Source organism: Equus quagga, chromosome 2, assembly GCF_021613505.1.
Source record: "Equus quagga isolate Etosha38 chromosome 2, UCLA_HA_Equagga_1.0, whole genome shotgun sequence".
NCBI classification, from domain to species: domain Eukaryota; kingdom Metazoa; phylum Chordata; class Mammalia; order Perissodactyla; family Equidae; genus Equus; species Equus quagga.
In genome coordinates, this window is record NC_060268.1 from 150538803 (window position 1) to 150560518 (window position 21716).

Below are 21716 nucleotides of genomic sequence, written 5' to 3' on the forward strand. Positions count from 1 at the left end.
ATAGACAATCTGAATACGTCTTTAACTATGAAATAAATTGAATCAATAATTAGTAACTTCCAACCCAGAAAGCATCAGGCTCAGATAGGTTCACTGGTGAATTCTATCAAACATTTAAGGAAGAAATTATACCAATTCTCTACAATGTCTACCATAAGATGGGAGCAGAGGAAATTCTTCTTAACTCATTCTATGAGGCCAGCACTACTCTAACCAAAACCAGACAAAGACATTACAAGAAAGGAAGACTGCAGACTAATGTCTCTCAGAAATATACATGCAAAAATCCTTAACAAAATACCAACAAATAGAATTCAACAGTATATAGAAAGAATTATACACTATTCTCAAGTGGGATTTATTTCAAGTAGACAAAACAGATTCATCATTTGAAAATCAAACATTAGTTCTCAATTTGAACTACAGATTCACTGCAATCTCAATCAAAATCTCAGCAAGTTATTTTTCAAGTATTGACAATCTGATTCTAAATTTACACAGAAAGGCAAAAGACCTAGATTTGACAACATAATATTGAAGAAGAAGTATAAAGTCAGAGTGCTAACACTATCTAATTTCAAGGATTACTATAAAGCTACAGTAATGAAAACAGTATGGTATTGATGAAAGAATAAACAAATGGATCAGTGGAACAGAATAGACAGCCCAGATATCGATCCATATAGATACAGTCAACTGATCTTTGACAAAGGAGCAAAGGTAACACAACATATTACTAAATGAAAGAAACCAATCTGAAGGCTACCTACTGTATAGTTCCAACTCTGTAACATTCTAGAAAGGCAAAACTATGGAGACAGTAAAATATCAGTGGTTTGCTAGGGGCTTGGGGTGAAGGAGAAATGAATAGACGGAGTACAGAGGACTTTTAGGGCACTGAAACTTCTGTATGACACTATGATGGTGGACACATGTCATCATACATTTGCCCAAATCCATAGACTGTGCAACACTAAGCATGAACCCTAAAGTAATCTTCGGACTTTGGTTTATATTGTGTCAATGTTGTTTCATCAATTGCAACAAATGTTACAATACACTGGAGAGGGTTGTTGGTAGTGGGTGGGAGAGGCTGTGTGTGTGGCTGTGAGGAGGAAGCATGTAGGAACTACACACTTTCTGCTCAGTTTTGCTATGAAACTAAAACTGCTCTAAAAAATAAATACTAAGAATTAAAAAGAAAACTCCTAATCCACAACGCTAACTAAACTGAAACTTGCATTACTCTGTACCAATGGAGGGCTTGATGCTAATGTCCCCTTGATCATTTGGACAGCAATGGGAATGCTATTCGATGTGAGATGCCACTGAATTGGGAGTTGGAAAACTGGATTCTAAGACAAGGTCTTGCACTAATGCATTAATGACATTTTATTTCACTGAGTTACCAATTACTCATTTGAAAAAACATTAGTTGATCTCAGAGGTCCCTTGTATCTTTAAGTTATCTTTGACTCCTTCATTCTATAAAAACAAAAGGCCAGTCAGGAGCCTCAGTGGAAGGAAAATGGAACAGAGCAGTGACATTCATTTTTCAAGGAATAAAATGGTTGCTCTAAGGCAAGTGATTGGATTTATTTCATCCAAAATAAGCTGGCGCAGTTCTTTAAAAGTTTAGAGCTATGTGAGTTAGGCAGCAAATTATGGCTTTTCTTTGTCTGGATAAAGGTTACACCAAGTCTGGACTCAGTCAAGTTTAAAGGTTACAAAAGTAAACTTTTCTGACCCCCATTTTAATCAGCTGATGATATAATTATTAACTAAATTGATAACTCTGGAAAGTCACTGATTGGGATGAATCAGGAAATATTGCATCATAGTACACATTAGTAGATGTGGTGACCCTGGTGAACTGAATGTTGGCTTGGAGGGAAGTGTGTATGACTCCAGAGATGTGAGTTCAAGTCTCGGCTCTGCCACCTGCAGATGTCATGTCCTTTACCCAGGTACTGAACTTCCAAGGTCCAGTTTTCTTATCCCTAAAATGTAAATAATTCTACCTTAGGCAAAGGGCATTGAGAGAATCAAAAGAGATATGATGGGTGTGAAAATTCTCTGTTAACTGTCAGAATCCATATAAACATGTTGTAATTAGATCTTGGCAAAAACTTATTTTTTCCTTATCAAAAGAGCTTAGAAATAACTGCACTAAACAATTTAGAACAAATATAAAATCTTTAGGGAACATGCCTTTGTACAAGCATTGCCATTAGTTATCTACTAAGTATATCATTTTAGCGATATTTAGGTCCTCGCGGCCACTAAATCTGTTCCGGTCTGCGTGCTGTGGTGGTTCTGTACTGTGGGTCTGTTTAATGAAGTCCCTGCCTCCCATCCTCTGCTGAGTCCATGCCTGTTGTTCTGTCTAAAAATTCCCTTCCTTGCTGTGCATAGTTCATTCCTTTTTTTTTTTTTTTGACAAAGACAGACTCAAAAAGACAACAAAAGCAGTTGTGTCTGGAGGTGACTGGGAGTGGGAGAAGCCATAGTTTCTCAAGCCCTCTCCACTAAATTCTCGAGATTGGCTCTTTCCACAGTAATCTGAGCAAGTTCCGTCTCTGCAATGATGGAGCGGGGAGAATCTCTATCTTTTATTTCTCCTCTTGAGAATCTACGGCACTTTTATCCCTGGAGACAAGTAAGGGGCATCTATTTAATATGAACCCTGTTATTTTGTGAACAGAGTCAGTGGGATGTATATTCAGAGGGACGTGTTTTGGGGTTTGGTTTTTGTTTTGCTAAAATTGTTCTGGAGGCACCTGTGGTGTAAGCGAGTGCATCACAATGGGCATCAGAAAATCTCAGTTTAAATCCTAGTTTTATCAATTATGAGCTGTGTGACACTGGACAGGTTTCTTGTTCTCCCAGAATCTCCCTTTCCCCTATTTGAAAAATCCAAAATAATAATCTCTACTCTTTTTTTTTTTTGTGGGGAAGGGGAGGATTTCTTGATAAAAGGTATGTAAATCTACTTAGCTAATTACTTTATGAGTGTTTGGTCATTCACGATGTTTGACTTATGTTAGCTATTTTATGTATAGGGAGCTGTAATGTTAGTACGGTAGTTTAAAATATTGAAAAATCTCTCATTTTTGAGGACAAAGTATCCTAGTGTTAGATACAGCGTTACAGGATAAACACTTTTTACATACAAGGCATAGAATACATTGACTGTCCTCAGTATCAGACATTCCCAGATGGTCATTGATTTGAATCCAGAATTTTGAGCCATTTTTGGCACAAGATTACGTACTTGAGCCAGTGCAAGCAATCCTGGCTGCACATGGCAATCACTTTTTTTTTTTTGTTTTAAATACCTGAACTCCGACCCAGTATAATTAAATCAGAATCTCCAGAGTTGTCTCTGGACAGAAGGAAAACAAGACCAAAGAACACTTTATTTTTATTTTTACTAGTGGTCCAAAGTCCACTTGGAAGAGAGTATAAAGAGGATGTAACTGACTAGTCTCCTTATAGCTCAGCGAGGCACGTGTTGTTTTAACAGGGAGTGTTATAAAAGCTTTGGATTTCAGGCTCACAGTTTTCTGAGTAAGAAGAGACAATGGATCTGGTTGTGGTCCTGGGGCTCTGTCTCTCCTGTTGGCTTCTCCTTTCACTCTGGAAACAGAGCTCCAGGAAAGGGAAGCTCCCACCTGGCCCCACTCCTCTCCCTATTATTGGAAATATCCTGCAGTTAGATGTTAAGAACATCAGCAAATCCTTAACCAATGTAAGTATGTTTTATGCTCTTCCTGTGGCTTGCAAAGGGTAAGTAAACTGAACCCAATTTTAAAAATAAAATATATTCCTGGGGGTAACTATTACAATAGGTCATTGTAAAGCAAATTACTCCCTGTAAATTTTAATATTTCTTTTGCCTTTTCTGGTCTGTCATTGGCATAGATAGTGGAATGAATATTGTGTTTTGTGAGTAGAGAAACATTTAGGTTTTTCTATAGTAGAATCCAAATAATAAAGTGACAAAAGCTGGGAGTGTTGTTTCCCTTCTTTGTTTCACAGCCATTTGCTGTTTTTTCACTGAAGGTAAATTGTAAGAGAAGTGGTTGTGATTAGAGGTTTCATCCAGAAGTCATCTACTATATAAGCTGTGTGCTTTATTCAGATACCCATGAAAACTGAACTTCTCTGAAGAAGCAAATTGTGCCTGATCTCAACGAAATGGCTCTGGGTTCAGCACCAGGGTGAGGGAATAAAAGAAAGTAGTAATTAGTCAGGACCTAATTGGCGATAACAGCACTCATTTGGATTCTGCACAAAACTGCTGTCTGTACCCTATGAGCGCTTCAGGGTGGAAGAAATAGTTCTTCCATGAGAAGCTCTATGGCCTGGCCCTGCCTCTGTGGTACTCGCTCTCTTTCTGTGGATCACAAACAGGCCTGCACATTAGAGTTGTTTGAATAATTTTTTTTTTAAGGAAGATTAACCCTTAGCTAACATCTGCTGCCAATTGTCCTCCTTTTTGTTGAGGAAGACTGGCCCTGAGCTAACATCCGTGCCCATCTTCCCTTACTTCATTTGTGGGACGTCTGCCACAGCATGTCCTGACACGTGTGTGTAGGTCTACACCTGGGATCCTAACCGGTGAACTGGGGATGCTGAAGAGGAATATGTGAACTTAGACGCTGCGCCTCCGCGTGGGCCCCTGAATAATTTTTTTAAAATATAGATTTCTAGTATTTGTCACAGGGCTACTGAATCAGAATTTGCATGGGAAGAGCTCCACATGTGATCCTGAAGCAGTCAGCTGGATATTGGTCCAAAGGTGGACATTTAGGATTGAAATATTGCTTGAGGATCAGAGGTTGAATAAGATGTTCAATTTGAATCTTCTATATAGTAGCCATGGGACGCTGGAAATGAACTGGAATTCTCTGACCTCAGTTTCCTGTTTGTAAGTGAGACAAATAAATGTGCTGAAGGTGCTGATATGAGGATTAATTGTAATCTGTGTACTAATTACATAGGACATTGCCTGGCACATCCCAGGCCATTCATAAGTGGAAGCTGTAATAATCACCCTCATATTTATATATTAAGTTCAGAAGTATTTTAAGCTGTATGTGGCAGAATAAAAATGTAAAAATAGGATGTTAATGTCATTCTGAATCAGGCACAATAAATTATCAAGTAGTGACTTCTTTTACTATTATTTGCATCTCCTTTCCCAGCTCTCAAAAGTCTATGGCCCTGTGTTTACTCTGTATATTGGCATGAAGCCCGCTGTGGTGTTGCATGGATATGAAGCAGTGAAGGAAGCCCTGATTGATCTGGGGGAGGAGTTTTCTGGAAGAGGCAATTCCCCAGGGTCTGAAAGAGCTAATAAAGGACTTGGTAGGTGTGCATGTGTGCGTGTTCAGCATTGGTAATGGGGGTGGGGAGGATGGAAAACAGGAAATTGGAGCGCTCCTTAGCCGATCTTGGCCGGGACACAAGGCTGCCAAGTGTCAGCTTTCTCCTCCCTCCCTAGGACCTCCCTCTCAGTTTCTGTTTCCCCTCCTGGTAGGAATCGTTTTCAGCAATGGAAAGATATGGAGGGAGATGCGGCGTTTCTCCCTCATGACTCTGCGGAATTTTGGGATGGGGAAGAGGAGCATTGAGGACCGAGTTCAAGAGGAAGCCCGCTGCCTTGTGGAGGAGTTGAGAAAAACCAATGGTAGGTGATTCTATTCTCTGTAACTCTGACCTTAACAGGTTGTTCACCTTTCTAGTGATGTCCTTGGAAACAATTCAGGGGTGGCCACATCTTTCATTATGGGTAGTTGCTACCAGTCTTCAAGTGAAAGAGGGAGGATGTGAAGCAGAGAGTCAAGGGAACTTTTGTGCATGTCTGCTTGTTGTGTGTGTACACCCATGATTGTGCATACAGAGTAGGCATAATAGGTCATTTAATCCTAGTCTCTCCTGAGCTTTATTTGTTTTCAAATCAGAAGTCACGAAAAAGCCGTTTTGAGTCATTTTCTGAAAGAGTTAGAGAACAATGTTTTTCCTATAGCATGGAAGTAGTTTACCTATTCCAGAACATTTCACCAGAGAACACTTGTCAAGTAAACTTGGTGGGAATGACCTCATCACACTTATGGAGCATGAAACAAGTCATGTGTACTTTCACTTAATTGCATTATATTTATATGGTCAGCCTCATAGACATGTCTGAGAGTTTCTTCCACAGTCCATGTTTACAGTCCTGGCCAAGAATAATGCCATCTATGGATTTAATCCCTTAGGCATATCTTAGTGCAATTCTTGTCAATTATGACTTCTCTCTAAAAATAAGCACTATTTAAAAATGCCAGGATTATTTCTTGTTACTCAGTACTACTCTATTGATTTATATATTTTGAATAAATATATGCTACACCATAACTCTTCAAAATATACAAGTAGCAAGTTAAAATATGTTTTATTTAATTAGATTTCAACCATTTCAATAACTGCTTACGGTGTCTTTTCTAAGTTGAATTTGGCTCTTTTCAGGTTGTTAAACTTTGCCTTATCTTTATTGGATTTTCCTAACAAATTCATGGTACAGTAATTATTTACCTACTACTGCCGGGAGTACCACTATACCTATAAAGTGTAAAGTCACAGTGACTCTGATTTTCAGCTTGGAGTACAAATTACTGTTTTTTTTTTTTTAACTCTTTCTTCCATATGAAGTGAAAGGAAAGACTGAAAATCAGACTTTACTTGTGAATCACATACACACAAAGAAATCCCCAAGGCTTACCAAATTACCCTCCACCAATCTAGCAAAAACAAAAGTTGTTTTAAAGCTTAAAGCCTTGGAACATTTAAAGGAGCCTGGCAAGAAACCGCTAACTACATGTTTCCTTTTATTCCATGTCTTACCATTCCTCCCTAACATTTTAAAGAAATGTAAAGTAAAAAACCACATTACATGAAATCTATTCTCTTAATGAATTATTAAGTGTTCATTATTGTGAACTATAATCACGCTGCGGACAGCAGGTCTCTAGAACTTTCCGTCTTGAGTGACTGAATACTCTACACCCATTGAACTGTGACTCTCCATTCACTCCTCCCCCAGGCTCTGGCAATTAGCATTCCACTTTCTGTTTCTATGAGCCTGTCTAGTTCAGATGCTTCAAGTAAGTGGAATTATGCAAGATTTGTCCTTCTGTGATTGACTTATTTTGCTTAGCACGATGTCCTCAAGGTTCATCCATATTATAGCATATGACAAGATTTCTTTCATTTTCATGCTGAATAATATTCCAGAGTGTATATTTACCACATTTTCTTTATCCATTCATCTCTGATGAACATTTAGATTGTTTCTACTTCTTGGGTATTGTGAATAAAGCTACAATGAACGTGGGAGTGCAAATATCTTTTTGAGATCTTGATTTCAGTTCTTTTGGATAAATATCCAGAAGTGGGATTGCTGGGCCATATGGTAATTTGATTTTTAATTTTTTGAGGAACTTCTATACTGTTTTCCATACTAACTGCACCATTTTACGTTCTACCAACCACATACAACAGTTCAATTTCCCCACACCCTTACCAACAATAAATTTCTTTTTCTTTTTTTTTGATAATGGCCATCCTAACAGATATGAGGCGATATCTCATTGCTTTTGATTGTGTTTCCTAATGATTAGTAATGTTGAGCATGTTTTCATATACCTCTCGACCATTCGTATGTCTTTTTTTTTTAAATGAACACAAGTTAAAGATATTATTTAACTCATCAATGAAGAAATTAGTCAGGTGTTACAACCAGTTCAAAGGAGAAGGGTCAAAAAGTACAAGGTTGTTTAAAGTATAAGAATGTTGACGTGAATGTGCGAATGAAGACAAAACTAGCCAGGAGAGTCAATTGAACCACTACTGAACAGAATAGAATTTGCATGTCTATAGACAGGAATTACTTTGCACTGCCGTCAGTTATTGATAGTTTAAAAAGTCACAAAATAGCTCCTGTACAAGAATCACAGTCAGATAAAGCAGAAGGGTGAGCTATAGACAATGCAGTTTTCCTCTGAAGCACATATTTTCCTTACACTGTAGCTGTGATTACACCTACATATCCAGGTTGAAAGAAACCCATCAACGTTCTTCAAAGGGTGTGGTCTACACTCAATATTTCTCCCTCACCCCCTGGCTTTATTGAGATATAATTGATTGTAATGTTGTGTAAGTTTAAGAAGTATATGCGTTGATTTGAAACATTCATATATTGCAATAGGATTACCACACGGCATTGGCTAACACCTCCATCAGGCCACATACTTACCATTTCTTTGGAGAACATTTAAGGCTTACTCTCTCAGCAACTTTCAAGTATGTAATACAGTAGCGTAACTACAATTATAATACTGTGCATTAAATCCCCAGAATTTATACATGTTCTAACTGGAAATTTGTACTCTTTGACCAACATCTCCCCATTTCCTCCACCCCCAAGGCCCTAGTAACCACCCTTCTAGTCTCTGTTTCTACGATTCAGCTTTTTAAGATTCCATCTGTAAGTGGTATTATACAGTATTTCTCTTTCTCTATATGACATTTCACTTAGCATAAAGCCCTCAAGGTCCATCCATGTTGTCACAAATGACAGAATTTCCTTCTTTTTCATGGTTGAATAGTATTCTATTGTATATAAATACTACATATTCTTCAAACATTATCTGCAGATGGACATTTAGGTTGTTTTCAGATCTCAGATGTTGTGAATAACGCTGCAATAAACATGCGAGTGTAGAAATCTCTTCAATACTCTCTTTTCATTTCCTTTGGAAAAATACCCAGCAGTAGGATTACTGGATCATATGGTAGTTTTATTTTTAATTTTTTGAGGAACCTCCATACTGTTTTCTGTAGTGGCTGTACCAATTTACATTCCCAGCAACAGTGCACAAGCATTCCCTTTTCTCCACATGTTTGCCAACACTTGTCTTTCGACTTTTTGATGATAGCCATTCTAACAGGTGTGAGGTGATATCTCATTGTGGTTTTGATTTGGATTTCCCTGATAATTAGTGATGCTGAGCACCTTTTCATGTACCTGTTGGCCAGTTGTATGTCATTTTTGGAACAATGTCTATTCAGTTCCTCTGCCCATTGTTAATAAGATTTTTTTTTAATTGAGTTGTATGAGTTCTTTATATATTTTAGATATTAACTGCTTATCAGATATAGGGTTTGCAAATATTTTCTCTCATTTCTTAGGTTGCCTTTTTATTTTCTTGATCATTTGTTTTGCTGTGCAGGAGCTTTTAAATTTTGATGCAGTCCCACGCGTTTCTTTTCACTTTTATTGTTTGTGCTTGGTCCAACTTGGTCATGGTGTATGATCCTTTAATGTTCTGTTAAATTTGGTTTGCCTATATTTTGTTGAGAATTTTACATCTTTATTCGTCAACTATATTGGCCTGAAGTTTTGTGTTCTTGTAGTGTCTTTATTGCTTTGGTATCATGGAAATGCTGGCCTCATGAAATGAGTTTGGGAATGTTCCGTCCTCTTCAATACTTTTAAAGAGTTTGAGAAGGATTGACAATGTGTGCCAATCTTTAAATGTTTGGTAGAATTCACCAGTGAAATGAGGTGGTTCTGGGCTTTTCTTTGTTGGGAAGTTTTGAATGTTGATTCAAGTACCTTACTCATTATTGGTCTGTTCAGGTTTTCTATTTCTTTATGATTCAATCCTGGTAGGTCATATGTTTCTAGGAATTTATCCATTTCTTCAAGGTTATCCAATTTGTTGGTGTATAATTGTTCATAGTAGTGTTTCCACTTTTTTTGGTATTTTTGTGATGTCACTTGTAATGTATCCTCTTTCGTTTCTGATTTTAACTATTTGAGTCTTCACTCTTTTTACTTAGTTTAGCTAAAGGTTTGTCAATTTCTTTTATGGTTTCCAAAAACCAGCTCTAATTTCATTGACTTTTTTTCCTATTGTTTTTCTGGTCTTTCTTTCATTATTTTCTGCTGTGATCTTTATTTCCTTCCTTCTTCTAAATTTGGGCTTGGTTTGTTCTTTTTTCAGTTCCTTGAGATGTGAAGTTGTATTTTTTTATTTGAAATTGCTTTATTCAGTTTTTCTGCAAATAAAGAATTTTTACCTTAAAATTACAAAAGAAATACAATACGTGTGTAAAGCGATAAATGAACATCTGCTTTCTTCCTCACCCCACACCTGATCCCTAAGCCGACCACTGTTATCAATTTGGTGTATTATTCCAGGCTTTTCTCTATATTTTGGAGAAAATGAGATCATACATACTGTTCTGCATTTTGTGTTCTTCTCTTATTACATCAAGGACACAATTCCATGCATACTTATTTTCTGTAGTTGTATGATTTGATTTCCTTTTCTTTATCTTTTGTGTATCTCCTGTAGGTTTTTGCTTTGTAGTTATCATGAGACTTACATAAAACATCTTATGTAATAGCCTATTTTAAGCTGATAACAATTTAACTTCAATTGCGTACAAAACTCTACCCTGTAACCCCCTCTTTTTTGTTTCTGATGTCACAATAGACATCTTTTTATATTGTGTATCCATCAAGAAATTATTGTACTTATTTCTATATTACACTGTTTTGAATTTGACTATATGTTCACCTTTACTAGTTTGTTTTATGTTTTCATATGTTTTCATGTTACTTTTTAGTATCTTTTCACTTCAGATTGAAGAACTCCTTTAAACATTTCTTGTAAGCTAGGTTTAGTGGTGTGAACTTCCTCAGTTGGTGTTTTTTTTTGGAAAGTGTTTCTCTCTCCTTCATATCTGGAGGACAACTTTTTCTGGTGGAGTATTCTTGGTTGGTAGTTTTTATTCTTTCAATGGTATCAATATATCATACCACTCTCCCTGGCCTGCAAGCTTTCTGCTGAGAAATCTGTTGATAGCCTTATAGAGGTTCCCTTGTATGCTAGGAGTTTTTTCTCTTGCTGCATTTAAAATTCTCTCTTTCTCTTAGATTTTAGACAGTTTTATTATTGTGTGTCTTGGCAGAGATTATTTTGGAGTAAAATTTTCGTGGGATCTGTGAGCTTCGTGAACTTGGATGTCTGAATCTTTCCCCAAATTTGGAAAGTTCTGAGGCATCATTTCTCTAAATAAGCTTTCTGCTCCTCTCTCCCTCTCTTCTCAGGGAGAGAGATCTATTGTGCAGATTGTTTCTCTGAATGGTATCTCATAGTTCACATAGGCTTTCTTCACTCTTTTCATTCTCTTTTTTCTTTTTTCTCCTCTGACTGGATAAATTTCAAATAACCTGCCTTCTACTTCACAGATTCTCTTTTTCTTTTAGCTAGACACATTCACTTTTTATTTTTCTGCTTTCACTTTTGTTTCATTCTCTTCTAGGTTCAATTAGGGATTGAGTTATGGGTCATTTCTCATCTGGCTGCGTCATTCCAAATTCTCTTCTTTCTTCTCCTTCCCGTTTCTCCCCTCCCTCTTCCTTTCTTTTAGACCTTCAGATGTACTGTCTATGTAAGCTACTCATCATCCACCTCTCTACGATCAACCGTCTATCTATCTGTCTGTCTATCTATCTATCTATCTACCTACTTTTCTATCATCTATGTATCTTTCTAGCCCCCATTGATCTATCTGTGCTTCTCTTTGTAAATCTAGATCATTGGCTCTCAGCCCTGCACATTAGAATCACCTGATAAAGTTTTCAAATCTACTGATTTCTGGACCCCATATCAAGTCAGTTGAAATGGAAACTTTAAAAAAAATTGATTTATTGATTGAGGTCACATTGCTTTATAACACTGTGCAAATTTCAGGGGTGCATCACTATAGCTTCTGTATAGACTGCATCGTGTTCACCACCAAAAGTCTAGTTTGCATCCACCACTGTACATATGTACCCTTTTACCCCTTCTGTACTCCCTCCACCCCCTACCCCTCTGATAATCACCAATCTGTTCTCCTTATCTATGTGTTTGTTTATCTTCTGCGTATAGGTGAAATCATATGGTATTTGTCTTTGTGTAATACCCTCAAGGTCCACCATGTTGTTGCAAATGGCACGATTTTGTCTTTTTGATGGCTGAGTAGTATTCCATTGCATATGTATACCACATCTTCTTTATCCATTCATCCATTGATAGGCACTCAGGTTGCAAGTCTTGGCTATTGTGAATAATGCTGCAATGAACATAGGAGAACATATATCTTTTTGAATTAGTGTTTTCATGTTCTTTGGATAAATACCCAGAAGTGTACTTTCATGTGATATTTCTATTTCTAATTTTTTTGAGAAATCTCTGTACTGTTTTCCATAGTGGCTGTACTAGTTTGCATTCCCACCAGCAGTGTATGAGAGTTCCCTTTTCTCCACATCCTCTCCAACACTTGTTATTTCTTATCTTTTTAATAATTGACATCTGACAGGTGTGAGGTGATATCTCATTGTAGTTTTGATTTGCACTTCCCTAATAATTAGCCATGTTGAACATCTTTTCATGTGCCTGTTGGCTGTCTCACAGATTCTTCCTTCTGCTTGATCCATTATGTTTTTGATGCCTTCTACTATATTTTTCTTTTCATTCATTGTATTCTTCAGCTCTGAAATCCTGTTTGTTTTTTTTTAATGATTTCTATCTCTCTGTTAAACTTCTCATTTTGTTCATGTATTGTTTTTATGATTTTGTTGAATTGTCTTTTTGTGTTTTCTTGCAGTTCAATGGGCTTCCTGAAGAAAATTATTTTGGATTCTTTTTCAGGGAGATCACAAATCTCCAATTCTTTGGATAGACTCTGGAAAATTATTGTGTTCCTTTAGTAGTGCCACGTTTCCTTAATTTTTCATTTTCCTTGAAGTCTTGCTTGCTGTATTCATATTTGAAGGAGTAACTTCCTTAGCCTTTAATGACTGGCTTTGGGAGAGAAATATCTTCTGTCAGTCCTGTTTGGATTCTGAGGCTTTCTCAGACATTTTCTACGAATATGCCTGCTGCACAATTTTGTTCTCTCTTGAGGGATAACTCTTAAGACTGTATGCCTTCTCTTGATTCTGTGTAGCCAGGCCAGGTGCTGGCTATCTCCCATTTGCTTGTTTTCTCTAGGGCTGTACTAAATGCTCAAGTTTGTATGGATTCTCCCAATCCCACAGAGTCAGGCTGGTTGCTCACTATCTACAAAGTTTCACTCGTTGCCCTTGGGGGCATGCATAGGGAGCCAGCCATAGGGGTGTGTGTGTGTGTGTGTGTGTGTGTGTGCGTGTGTCAGTGAGGTTCACAGAGTGTTGGAAGTGCCCATGGATCCATTGGGGTAATCCGCAGGTGAGACACCCCCAGTTGCTCATAGATGGGCTTCTTGATGGAGTCCTTGAAACTGTCAGTGGGATTTGCATCCTGTGATGCCCTCTGAAAGCCCTGACTGCTGTGCTCCCATACACTTCTTGCCCTTCAGATGTGCAGCATACCTTAGTTTTCTACACGGGGCAAGAAAGAAGTGGGTCTCTTTGGCAGCATCCTGCACACCTGGGGAAGCTTTTCCTTCACTCACGCATTCTTCCTTTCTCCCATGGGAGAAATCATGGGCCAAGAAGATCACTCCTGGCACTGATCTGTGCCACTTGTGGTGGGAGTGATGCAGCTAAAGTGAAAGTGTTCCTTTTATCCTCTTCAGTGTATTCAATCTTGGATTTTTTTCCCCTGCAATGGTATTAGAACTTCTCTGCTGGACTCCCAGACATCCACAAAGACACTATCATTCATAGGTGATTGTGAAAATTGGTATTCTTTAGGGGAAAGGTGATAGAAAACTCCTATTTCTCCCATCTGATAAAATTACATCTTTTTATATTGTGTATCCTTTAACATATTTTAATAGTTAAGCCTATTTTTCATACTTTTTGGGTTTTTTTGTTGAGGAAGATTCACCCTGAGCTAACACCTATGCCAATCTTCCTCTATTTTGTAAGTGGGATGCTGCCACAGCATAGCTGATGAGTGGAGTAGGTCTGCGCCCAGGATCTGAACCTGTGAACCTGGGATGCTAAAGTGGAGCACATGCAACTTTACCTACTTGGCCACGGGGTCTTTTAACTTCTATACCAGAATTAATAGTGGCTTATGTACCACCTTTACATTGTTACAGTATTCTGTTTTTGTCCAAATATTTACCTACATCAGCAAGCTTTATACTTTCATATTCTTTTGTGTTGCTGTTCAGTGTCCTATTGGTTCAACTTTAAGGACTCTAATATTTATTGTAAAACATATATAGTGGTGATGAATTCTCTCAGCTTTTGTTTATCTAGGAAAGTTTTTTTTTTTGTCCTTCATTTTTGGAGAATTGTTTTGCCAGAAATAGTATTCTTGATTGGCAGCTTTTTTCTCTCTGCACTTTGAATATATCACTCCTCTCCTTTCTGGCCTGCAGGTGTCTGGTGAAATCCACTAATAGACTTATGGTGGTCCTCTTATATGTGACAAATCACTTTTGTCTTGCTGCTGTCAAAATTCTCTCTTTGTCTTTGACTTTTGACAATTTGATTATAATATTCATAGTGTGAATTTCTTTTGTTCATCCTGTTTAGAATGTGTTCTTGAATCTGAGTGTTATTTTTTCCCCCAGATATGGGCAGTTATCTGCCCTTATTTCTGCAAATAAGGTTTCTGCCCCTTTCTCCCTTTCTTCTTCCATAATGCGTATATTGATCCTCTTATTGTCCCATAAGTCCCTTAGGCTTTCTTCATTCTTTTTCATTTCTTTTTCTTTTTGTTCTTCTGATTGAATAATATCATATGACCTGTCCTTAAGTTTACTGATTCTTTTTCTATTTGATCAAGTCTGCTGTAGAAAGTCTCTAGCAAGCTTTCTTAGGTAAGTTATTGTGTTCTTCAGGCCCCCAACCTTCAGCTGTTTGGTTCTTTTTTATGTGATCCCTTTCTTTATATGCTCCTTTTGTTCATGCATCATTTTCTTGTTCTCATAAAGCATCTTTATCAATTTTTAAAAAATTCTTTGTTCAGATAACTGATATGACTCCATTTCTTTGGGATTGGTTTCTGGAGACTGATTTTATACCTTTGTTTGAGACATGTTTCCTGCTTCTTTATGTGTTTCATAACTTTGTGTTGGGATTCATGAATTTTAAAAAATAACCACTTCTCCAAGTCTTTATGAATTGGCTTTGTATATGGAAAAACCCTCACCAGTTATCCTGGCTAGAGATTCTGGGGGCTTGTGAAGGCTTTTTCTTTTAGTAGATGCAACTTCTCTGGGGCTGTGTGTACAATTTCATAATTAGAGAGGCTTGAAAATTTCTTTCTGAGGAGCCAGTAATCTCTTCTCTTATTCTCTTTGTTGTGTGCGTCTGCAGTACTGCAAGTTCCCTGGTTTGAGAGAAGCAAGTTACACCACTCTCCTTTGTTTCAGTAGCATCGAAAGTTTGCAGGCTCCTCCTTAGTGCCCTGAGTCAGGAGAGACAGACATAGTTCCTTGGGTAGCCCTCCCAAAAGACAGAATACAAGATGCATGCTCCACTCCTCTTCCTTTCCCCTTGAATGAAGAGCCTTAAGTTGTGTACCATCTGTGGATTGCGCCAAGCCATGCTGGCCACAGCAAGCCACTACCCCCTGCTCTCCTTTATTCTCAGTGGTCTGAGGCATCAACACTCTGCCAGTTCTGTCAGCACTCTAAGTGAGGTAAGACAGACACCAGTCCCTCAGGCTGGTACATGGATGCGTGCTCCATCCTTCTCTTTCCTGTGATGGAGTGATCACAACCTGGGGCATTTTCTGCCAGCATTTAGTTGTGCCAGCTTGAGGGAGGTGTTGATGCAGGTAAAGTGAAATTGTTCTTCTTACCAGTTTTAATGTGGCTGCTCTCAGCTTTGTCCTCACCTCTGGTATTACAGCATCTTAACTGGATTCTGAAAATATCATAAAAGAATTTTAGTCCATATTTCATTACTAAATCAGTGTTTCTATGGGAGAACAGGGGCTAGGACTTCCTATTCCACCGTCTTCCTGATGTCACTCTGCCTCAGTACTTTTGATTCAAGTCATCCTTAATTATTGCTATAATTGTGAATTTTCAATCTTTTTACAGGTAATGATCTTTCATTGATCATTCGTTTGCAACGATTCTATTTTACAAATTCCCTCCCCAAAAAGAAAACTTTTCCTCTAATGTAATTTCTCTGCTAGAAATTTACCAAATTGATTTAAATGATGGGCAAAATTTAAAATTTATTAAAACATACTATTCTGTTGATGGCTGTGCAGAATAATATCACAGAAGTCTGCGTAGCCAGCTTTGTCCCAATAAATTAATTTTTGATGGTTGTTGGAAATCATGAACATTTACTTCCTAAGGAGGGATCTTTTTAAAATATATAAATGAAAAAATAAAAGAACTCCTTTTATAAGTTTACCTTTCTTGTTTGACTACCTGGGGTTTATGTTGATATAAAATTTTCTAATTTTATTTTTATTTTAGACAAAAAAACCCATCTGAAATAATTGTTCATTTGTATTAGTTTTTCTTCTTATACAAGAATGTTCCCTAGTTTTTTACACTTATTCTTTCAAATACATGAATTCATCCACGGTCTCTCTCTTTAGCGTCCCCTCTGCCAATTGTACACATGATTCTTTCAACTGTTCAGTATACATAAAACATTTTTAAGGTCCCTAACTACCTCTCTTTTTCTATATCAGGGCTTAATTTTCTACAGGCTTTGAAGGCAGATGCTATTCAGTACCAATAACTTTAATTACTAATGATATAAAAAATGTCCTCTTTAAATGTTTTTTCCTTTTTTCCTTCCAAATTAACAGGCACCTTGGGTGTAAAGAGTACAAATAAAGGCAGTGGATGTGAACTGAATAATAGAAAACATAATTTAACTAGCTATTTGAAATAGTCTATACAGATTAAAGTAAAGGTGATGTGTTGATCTAATACATGTTGAATATTTTGATGTTAAGGGAATTTGTAGGTAAGATATTGCTTTAGAGTATCTAAAATTATCTTTACCTGTTATCTCAAAGACAAATTGTTCATATGTACATTTTAATGGTGTTTTAAAATTGTTTCTGATTCTCTAGCTTCACCCTGTGATCCCACTTTTATCCTGGGCTGTGCTCCTTGCAATGTGATCTGCTCCATCATTTTCCAGAATCGTTTTGATTATACAGATCAGAATTTTCTAAATATAATGAAAAAATTTGATGAAAATGTCAGGATCGGTAGCTCTCCATGGATGCAGGTAGGCCAAGATTTTTTCTTCCCGCGGAATCGCTTATGCTCTTTTTCTCCAAGAAGTCCAAATATCTTCGGTGAAGTGAATGTTTGAAGGCCACAGTTCTCTCCAGAGTATAGTATCATGGAGCGAATATGTGAGAAAGATGGCTGAGCCTTTAATGACAGACAATAAAACATACACCCAGAATACGGAACTGGAATTCAATCCCTTGACCCTGTCCAGTGGTTTTTCCACTAAACTCCAAGGCCCAGTTTTTATAAAGTACTTTGCTAACTTCCCTAAAGCATGCCCATGGCATTAAATGGACTTTCAGACCCTTCTTGAAAGGCTTCCATTACACACAAGTATTGTCATTCCATCAACTCTTAGCGACTTCTTCATCACATTAGTTGGCAGAAATACCTGCATTGAAGAAGGAAGAGAATATCTCCTTCAAAGAGGGAGCATGCTTGGGGGCCACCGATGCTGCCAGGGAACACTGACTAGGGTAGGAATGTTTGATGCCTTGTTGGCATCCTAACTGACAAGGTAGTTGTTTTGGGGATGACAAAATGATTGGTTTTATGGTACATGAATCACAAACAGGCATCACATTTTTACCTGTGCTGAGCTGACATATTCTGCGTTCTGCTAAAAGATAATGGTGTGATCTTGGAGAAATCACTTAACTGCTCCAGTGCACAGTTACTTTATACATAAAACGTTGAGTTATGTTTCATGGCATCTTCAGGACTCTCCCAGTTATAAAATACTGATTCTAAGTTTGGGGCTTCTAGACAGAATTCTAAATGGCAGGGACTAGCTTTGTGCTCTGTATCACGTTGCCCAAACTCCCTTAAACTCTGTTGTCATCTACAAAATGTGAATCATAATATTTCATGCAATTTCATATTTCAAGATTGTAGGGAAGAATTGATGTAAAAAATGGAAGAATTGATACAAAGATGTTTTTATACTATAAACATGATGTGTGAGTATAAGAAATATTCCTCATCTTTGATCCTCTGGTCAGAATTTTCTCCCTCAAATGCATCTATCAGCATAGAAAATTATGTATTAGTAAAAAAAAAAGTCTATCAAGACAGAGACTATATTTTACTAATATTCATAGTACAGTTTCTAACCAGGGCTTGGCATATGGTATATAAGTCTTCAATAAATATCTTTTATTTAATAAACTAAATTGTTTTCTCTTCTAGCTCTGCAATCATTTCCCTGTTCTCTTAGATTATTTCCCAGGGAGTCATAACAAATTGCTTAAAAATATTGCATATATAAACAATTATGTTTTGGAGAAAACAAAGGAACACCAAGAATCCCTGGACGTTAACAACCCTCGGGACTTTATTGATTGTTTCCTGATCAAAATGGAGCAGGTAAAATGTTAATGACAGCAGCTCAGTTATTTGATTGCTTGTGCATTTTGTGGTTCATTAAATAGTTCCGTATCTACCAGGGATGTTTCAATGCGTCAGGCAAGTAATGCTGACAAGCATTTTAAGTACTCATTTATGCATGAATCTACTCTAAGCATTATAAAAGATATAAAATTAAATTGTTACAGTGCTTTAGGAATATTGCCATCTCAACAATCCTAGATTCTCCAATACTTGCATATGGGATGTTTTACTATTTATTTAAGCATTCTTTATTTCTTTTCACAATGGGTTTTAGTTTTCAGTGTACAAGGCTTTCACCTCCTTTGTTAAATAGATTATTAGATATTTATCCTTTTGGATGCTATTGTAAATGAAATTGTTTCCTTAATTTCATTTTGAGATGTTCATTGCTGGTGTAGAGACACACTGATATTTGCATTTCATTGCTGATGTAGAGGGACACAACTGATTTTTGCATTGGTCTTGTACCTGCGATTCTGTTGAATTCATTTATTCTCTCTGGTATTTTTTTGTGTATTCTATGGGATTCTATATACAGAATCATGTTATCTGCAAATAGACAGTTTTACTTCTTCCTATCAAAATTGGATGCCTTTTATTTCTTTTCCTTCCCTAATTGCTTTGATTAGTTCTTCAAGTACTATTTTTAAAAAAGAATTTTTTTCTAAGCTTTATCGAGATATAATTGCCGGTAAACACTGTATATATTTAAAGTGTACAACATGTTGTTTTCATACGTGTATACTGGAGGCTATGCTCAGCAATTGGGTGTGACTGTTGACTTGCTTCTCTGCCCAGGCAGGCCATAGTGTGTGCTCCAAGTCTTCTGTTCATTGATAGACTGGCTTTCTGGTTGGATGGGACTGAAGGCTATGCTTAGCAGTTGGGCAAGGCTTCAAATTTGCTTCCCTGCCTGAGTGGGCCATAGAATGTGCTCCATAGCTGCTGGGTGCTTGTGGCTAGGATACCTGGCAATGTAGCACATGTGGGTATCCTGTGCAGTTGGGTGGAGTGGTGAACTTTCTTCCCTGCTTGGATGGGCTGTAGCATGTGGTCTAAGGCAGCTGGGAATCTGTGTCCACACTTCTCAGTGGGGTGGAACTGGACATTATGCTCTGCAGTTGGGTGGGACTGCAAATTTACTTCCTTGCCCAAGAAGGCCATAGGTTACCCTCTGCTGCTGCTGGGTGCCTGTGACCAAGCTTCCTAGTGGGGCAGAACTGTGAACTGGCTTCCTTGCCCTGTTGGGGTGAAGAATGGGCTCCATGGCTGATGTATCTCATTGGCTGACAGCCAAATTAGGCAGAACTGCTAACCAAGATCTCTGGCCGAACTGCGCCACCAGCTTGTCTCTACAGATGGGCACACTGCCTGGCTGGGATCTCTGCTTGGGCACTGCTTCAGGCAGGAATGTAGTCTGCCAAGATCTGAACACTGGTTACTGTAAGCACAGCCCCTTTCTGGTCTCTCTCTTATGCCCAGTGTGCAAGCCCTTCAGATTCCCCCAGAGATCCCTATGAGTTGAGACCCAAGTAGGCCTCCTGGGAAATGTCTCACAGTGCTGGGGGACTTGGTTGTCCACCTTTTTTTTCCATTGGAGAAACTGAAGATCCTATTGCTGGCCTTGGGGAGGGTCAAAGTGAAACTGCTCCTCTTAGTTTCTAAGGCAGTTCTTCTCAGTTTCTGTGGTCCAGGGGGGTGCATCAGCCTCACCCCTGGGCTCTGGGATTTTCACTATGGTGTCTTCTCTATAGATAGCTGCTAGTCGACCTTGTGAGGGGGACTGTAGTTAGGGAAAACCTATGTTGCCACCTTGATGACATCACCCATCTTTTTTCTTACAGTAGGCATTTATTGATATAAATTTCCCTCTTAAAACTGCTCCTGCTGCATTCTAGTAATTTTGAGGTGTTGTGTTTCTATTGGCATTATTCTCGAGATACATTTTGATTTCTCCTTTGATTTATTCTTTGACCCATTGGTTGTTCAGGAGTGTGTTTAATTTCCACATATTTGTGAATTTTCTCATTTTCCTCTTGTTACTGATTTCTAGTTTCACACCAATATGGTTGGAAAAGATACTAGAAAGACTGCAATCTTATTAAATTTGTTAAAACTTCTTTTATGGCTTAACATATGATTTATTTTGGAGAATATTCTGTTTGAACTTAAGAAGAATGTGTATTCTGCTACTATTGGTAGGAATGTTAGTCATTTTCTGTCAAGATGATCTATCCTTTGTTGAACATAGGGTGCTGAATTTGCCTACTGTTATGGTATTGCTGTCTATTTATCCCTTAATATCTGTAGATATTTACTTAATATATTTAAGTGCTCTGATGTTGGACACATGTATATTTACAATTGTTATACCCTCTCAATGAACTGATCCCTTTACCATTATATAATGACCTTCTCTGTCTCTTTAGACAGTTTTTTATTTAAAGTCTATATTGTATGATATAAGAATAGCCTCTCCTGCTCTGTTTCGGTTACCATTTGCATGGAATATCTTTTTTCACCTCTTCACTTACTGCCTATATGTGTCCTTTTTCAGCTTTAGTTAAAGTAGTCTCTTATAGGCAACATAGGGTTGTATCTTGTTATCCATTCAGTCATTCTATGCATTTTGATTGGGGATTTTAATCCATTTACATTTAACATAATTAATGACAGGTGAAGGCTTATTGTTGCTGTTTAAAAAATTATTGTCTTGTGTTTTTTGTTCCTTTTTTTCCTTTCTTCTTCTCTTCTGTTGTGATTTGATTATTTTTCTTTAGTGATATGTTTTTGTTCTTTTATATATTGTGTGTCTACCACAGGTTTATTATTTGTGTGTACTGAGGCTTGCATAAAAAACCTTATAGTAACAGTTTATTTTAAGCTTATAACCTAAATTCAACTGCACACAAAAATGCTACATTTTTACTTCTTCCTTCTCTCCATACTTTGTGTTACTGATGTCACAATTTATAGCTTTTTTTAAAGATTGGCACCTGAGCTAACATGTGTTTGCCAATCTTTTTTTTTTTTCCTTCTTCTCCCCAAAGCCCCCCCCCGCCCCC

At 37.5% G+C, this 21716-nt stretch overlaps 1 protein-coding gene across 1 annotated transcript in view; it reads left to right on the forward strand.

Moving 5' to 3' along the window:
• Nucleotides 1–3455: 3455 nt before the first annotated feature.
• Nucleotides 3456–21716, forward strand: part of LOC124235649 (cytochrome P450 2C19-like) — a 56349-nt gene continuing 38088 nt past the window's right edge. The window contains exons 1-5 of the mRNA XM_046653921.1: nt 3456–3751; nt 5211–5373; nt 5546–5695; nt 17094–17254; nt 18451–18627. Of these exons, the coding sequence (XP_046509877.1) occupies nt 3584–3751; nt 5211–5373; nt 5546–5695; nt 17094–17254; nt 18451–18627 (819 nt within the window). The 5' untranslated portion in view covers nt 3456–3583. The remainder of the gene's footprint in view (nt 3752–5210; nt 5374–5545; nt 5696–17093; nt 17255–18450; nt 18628–21716) is intronic.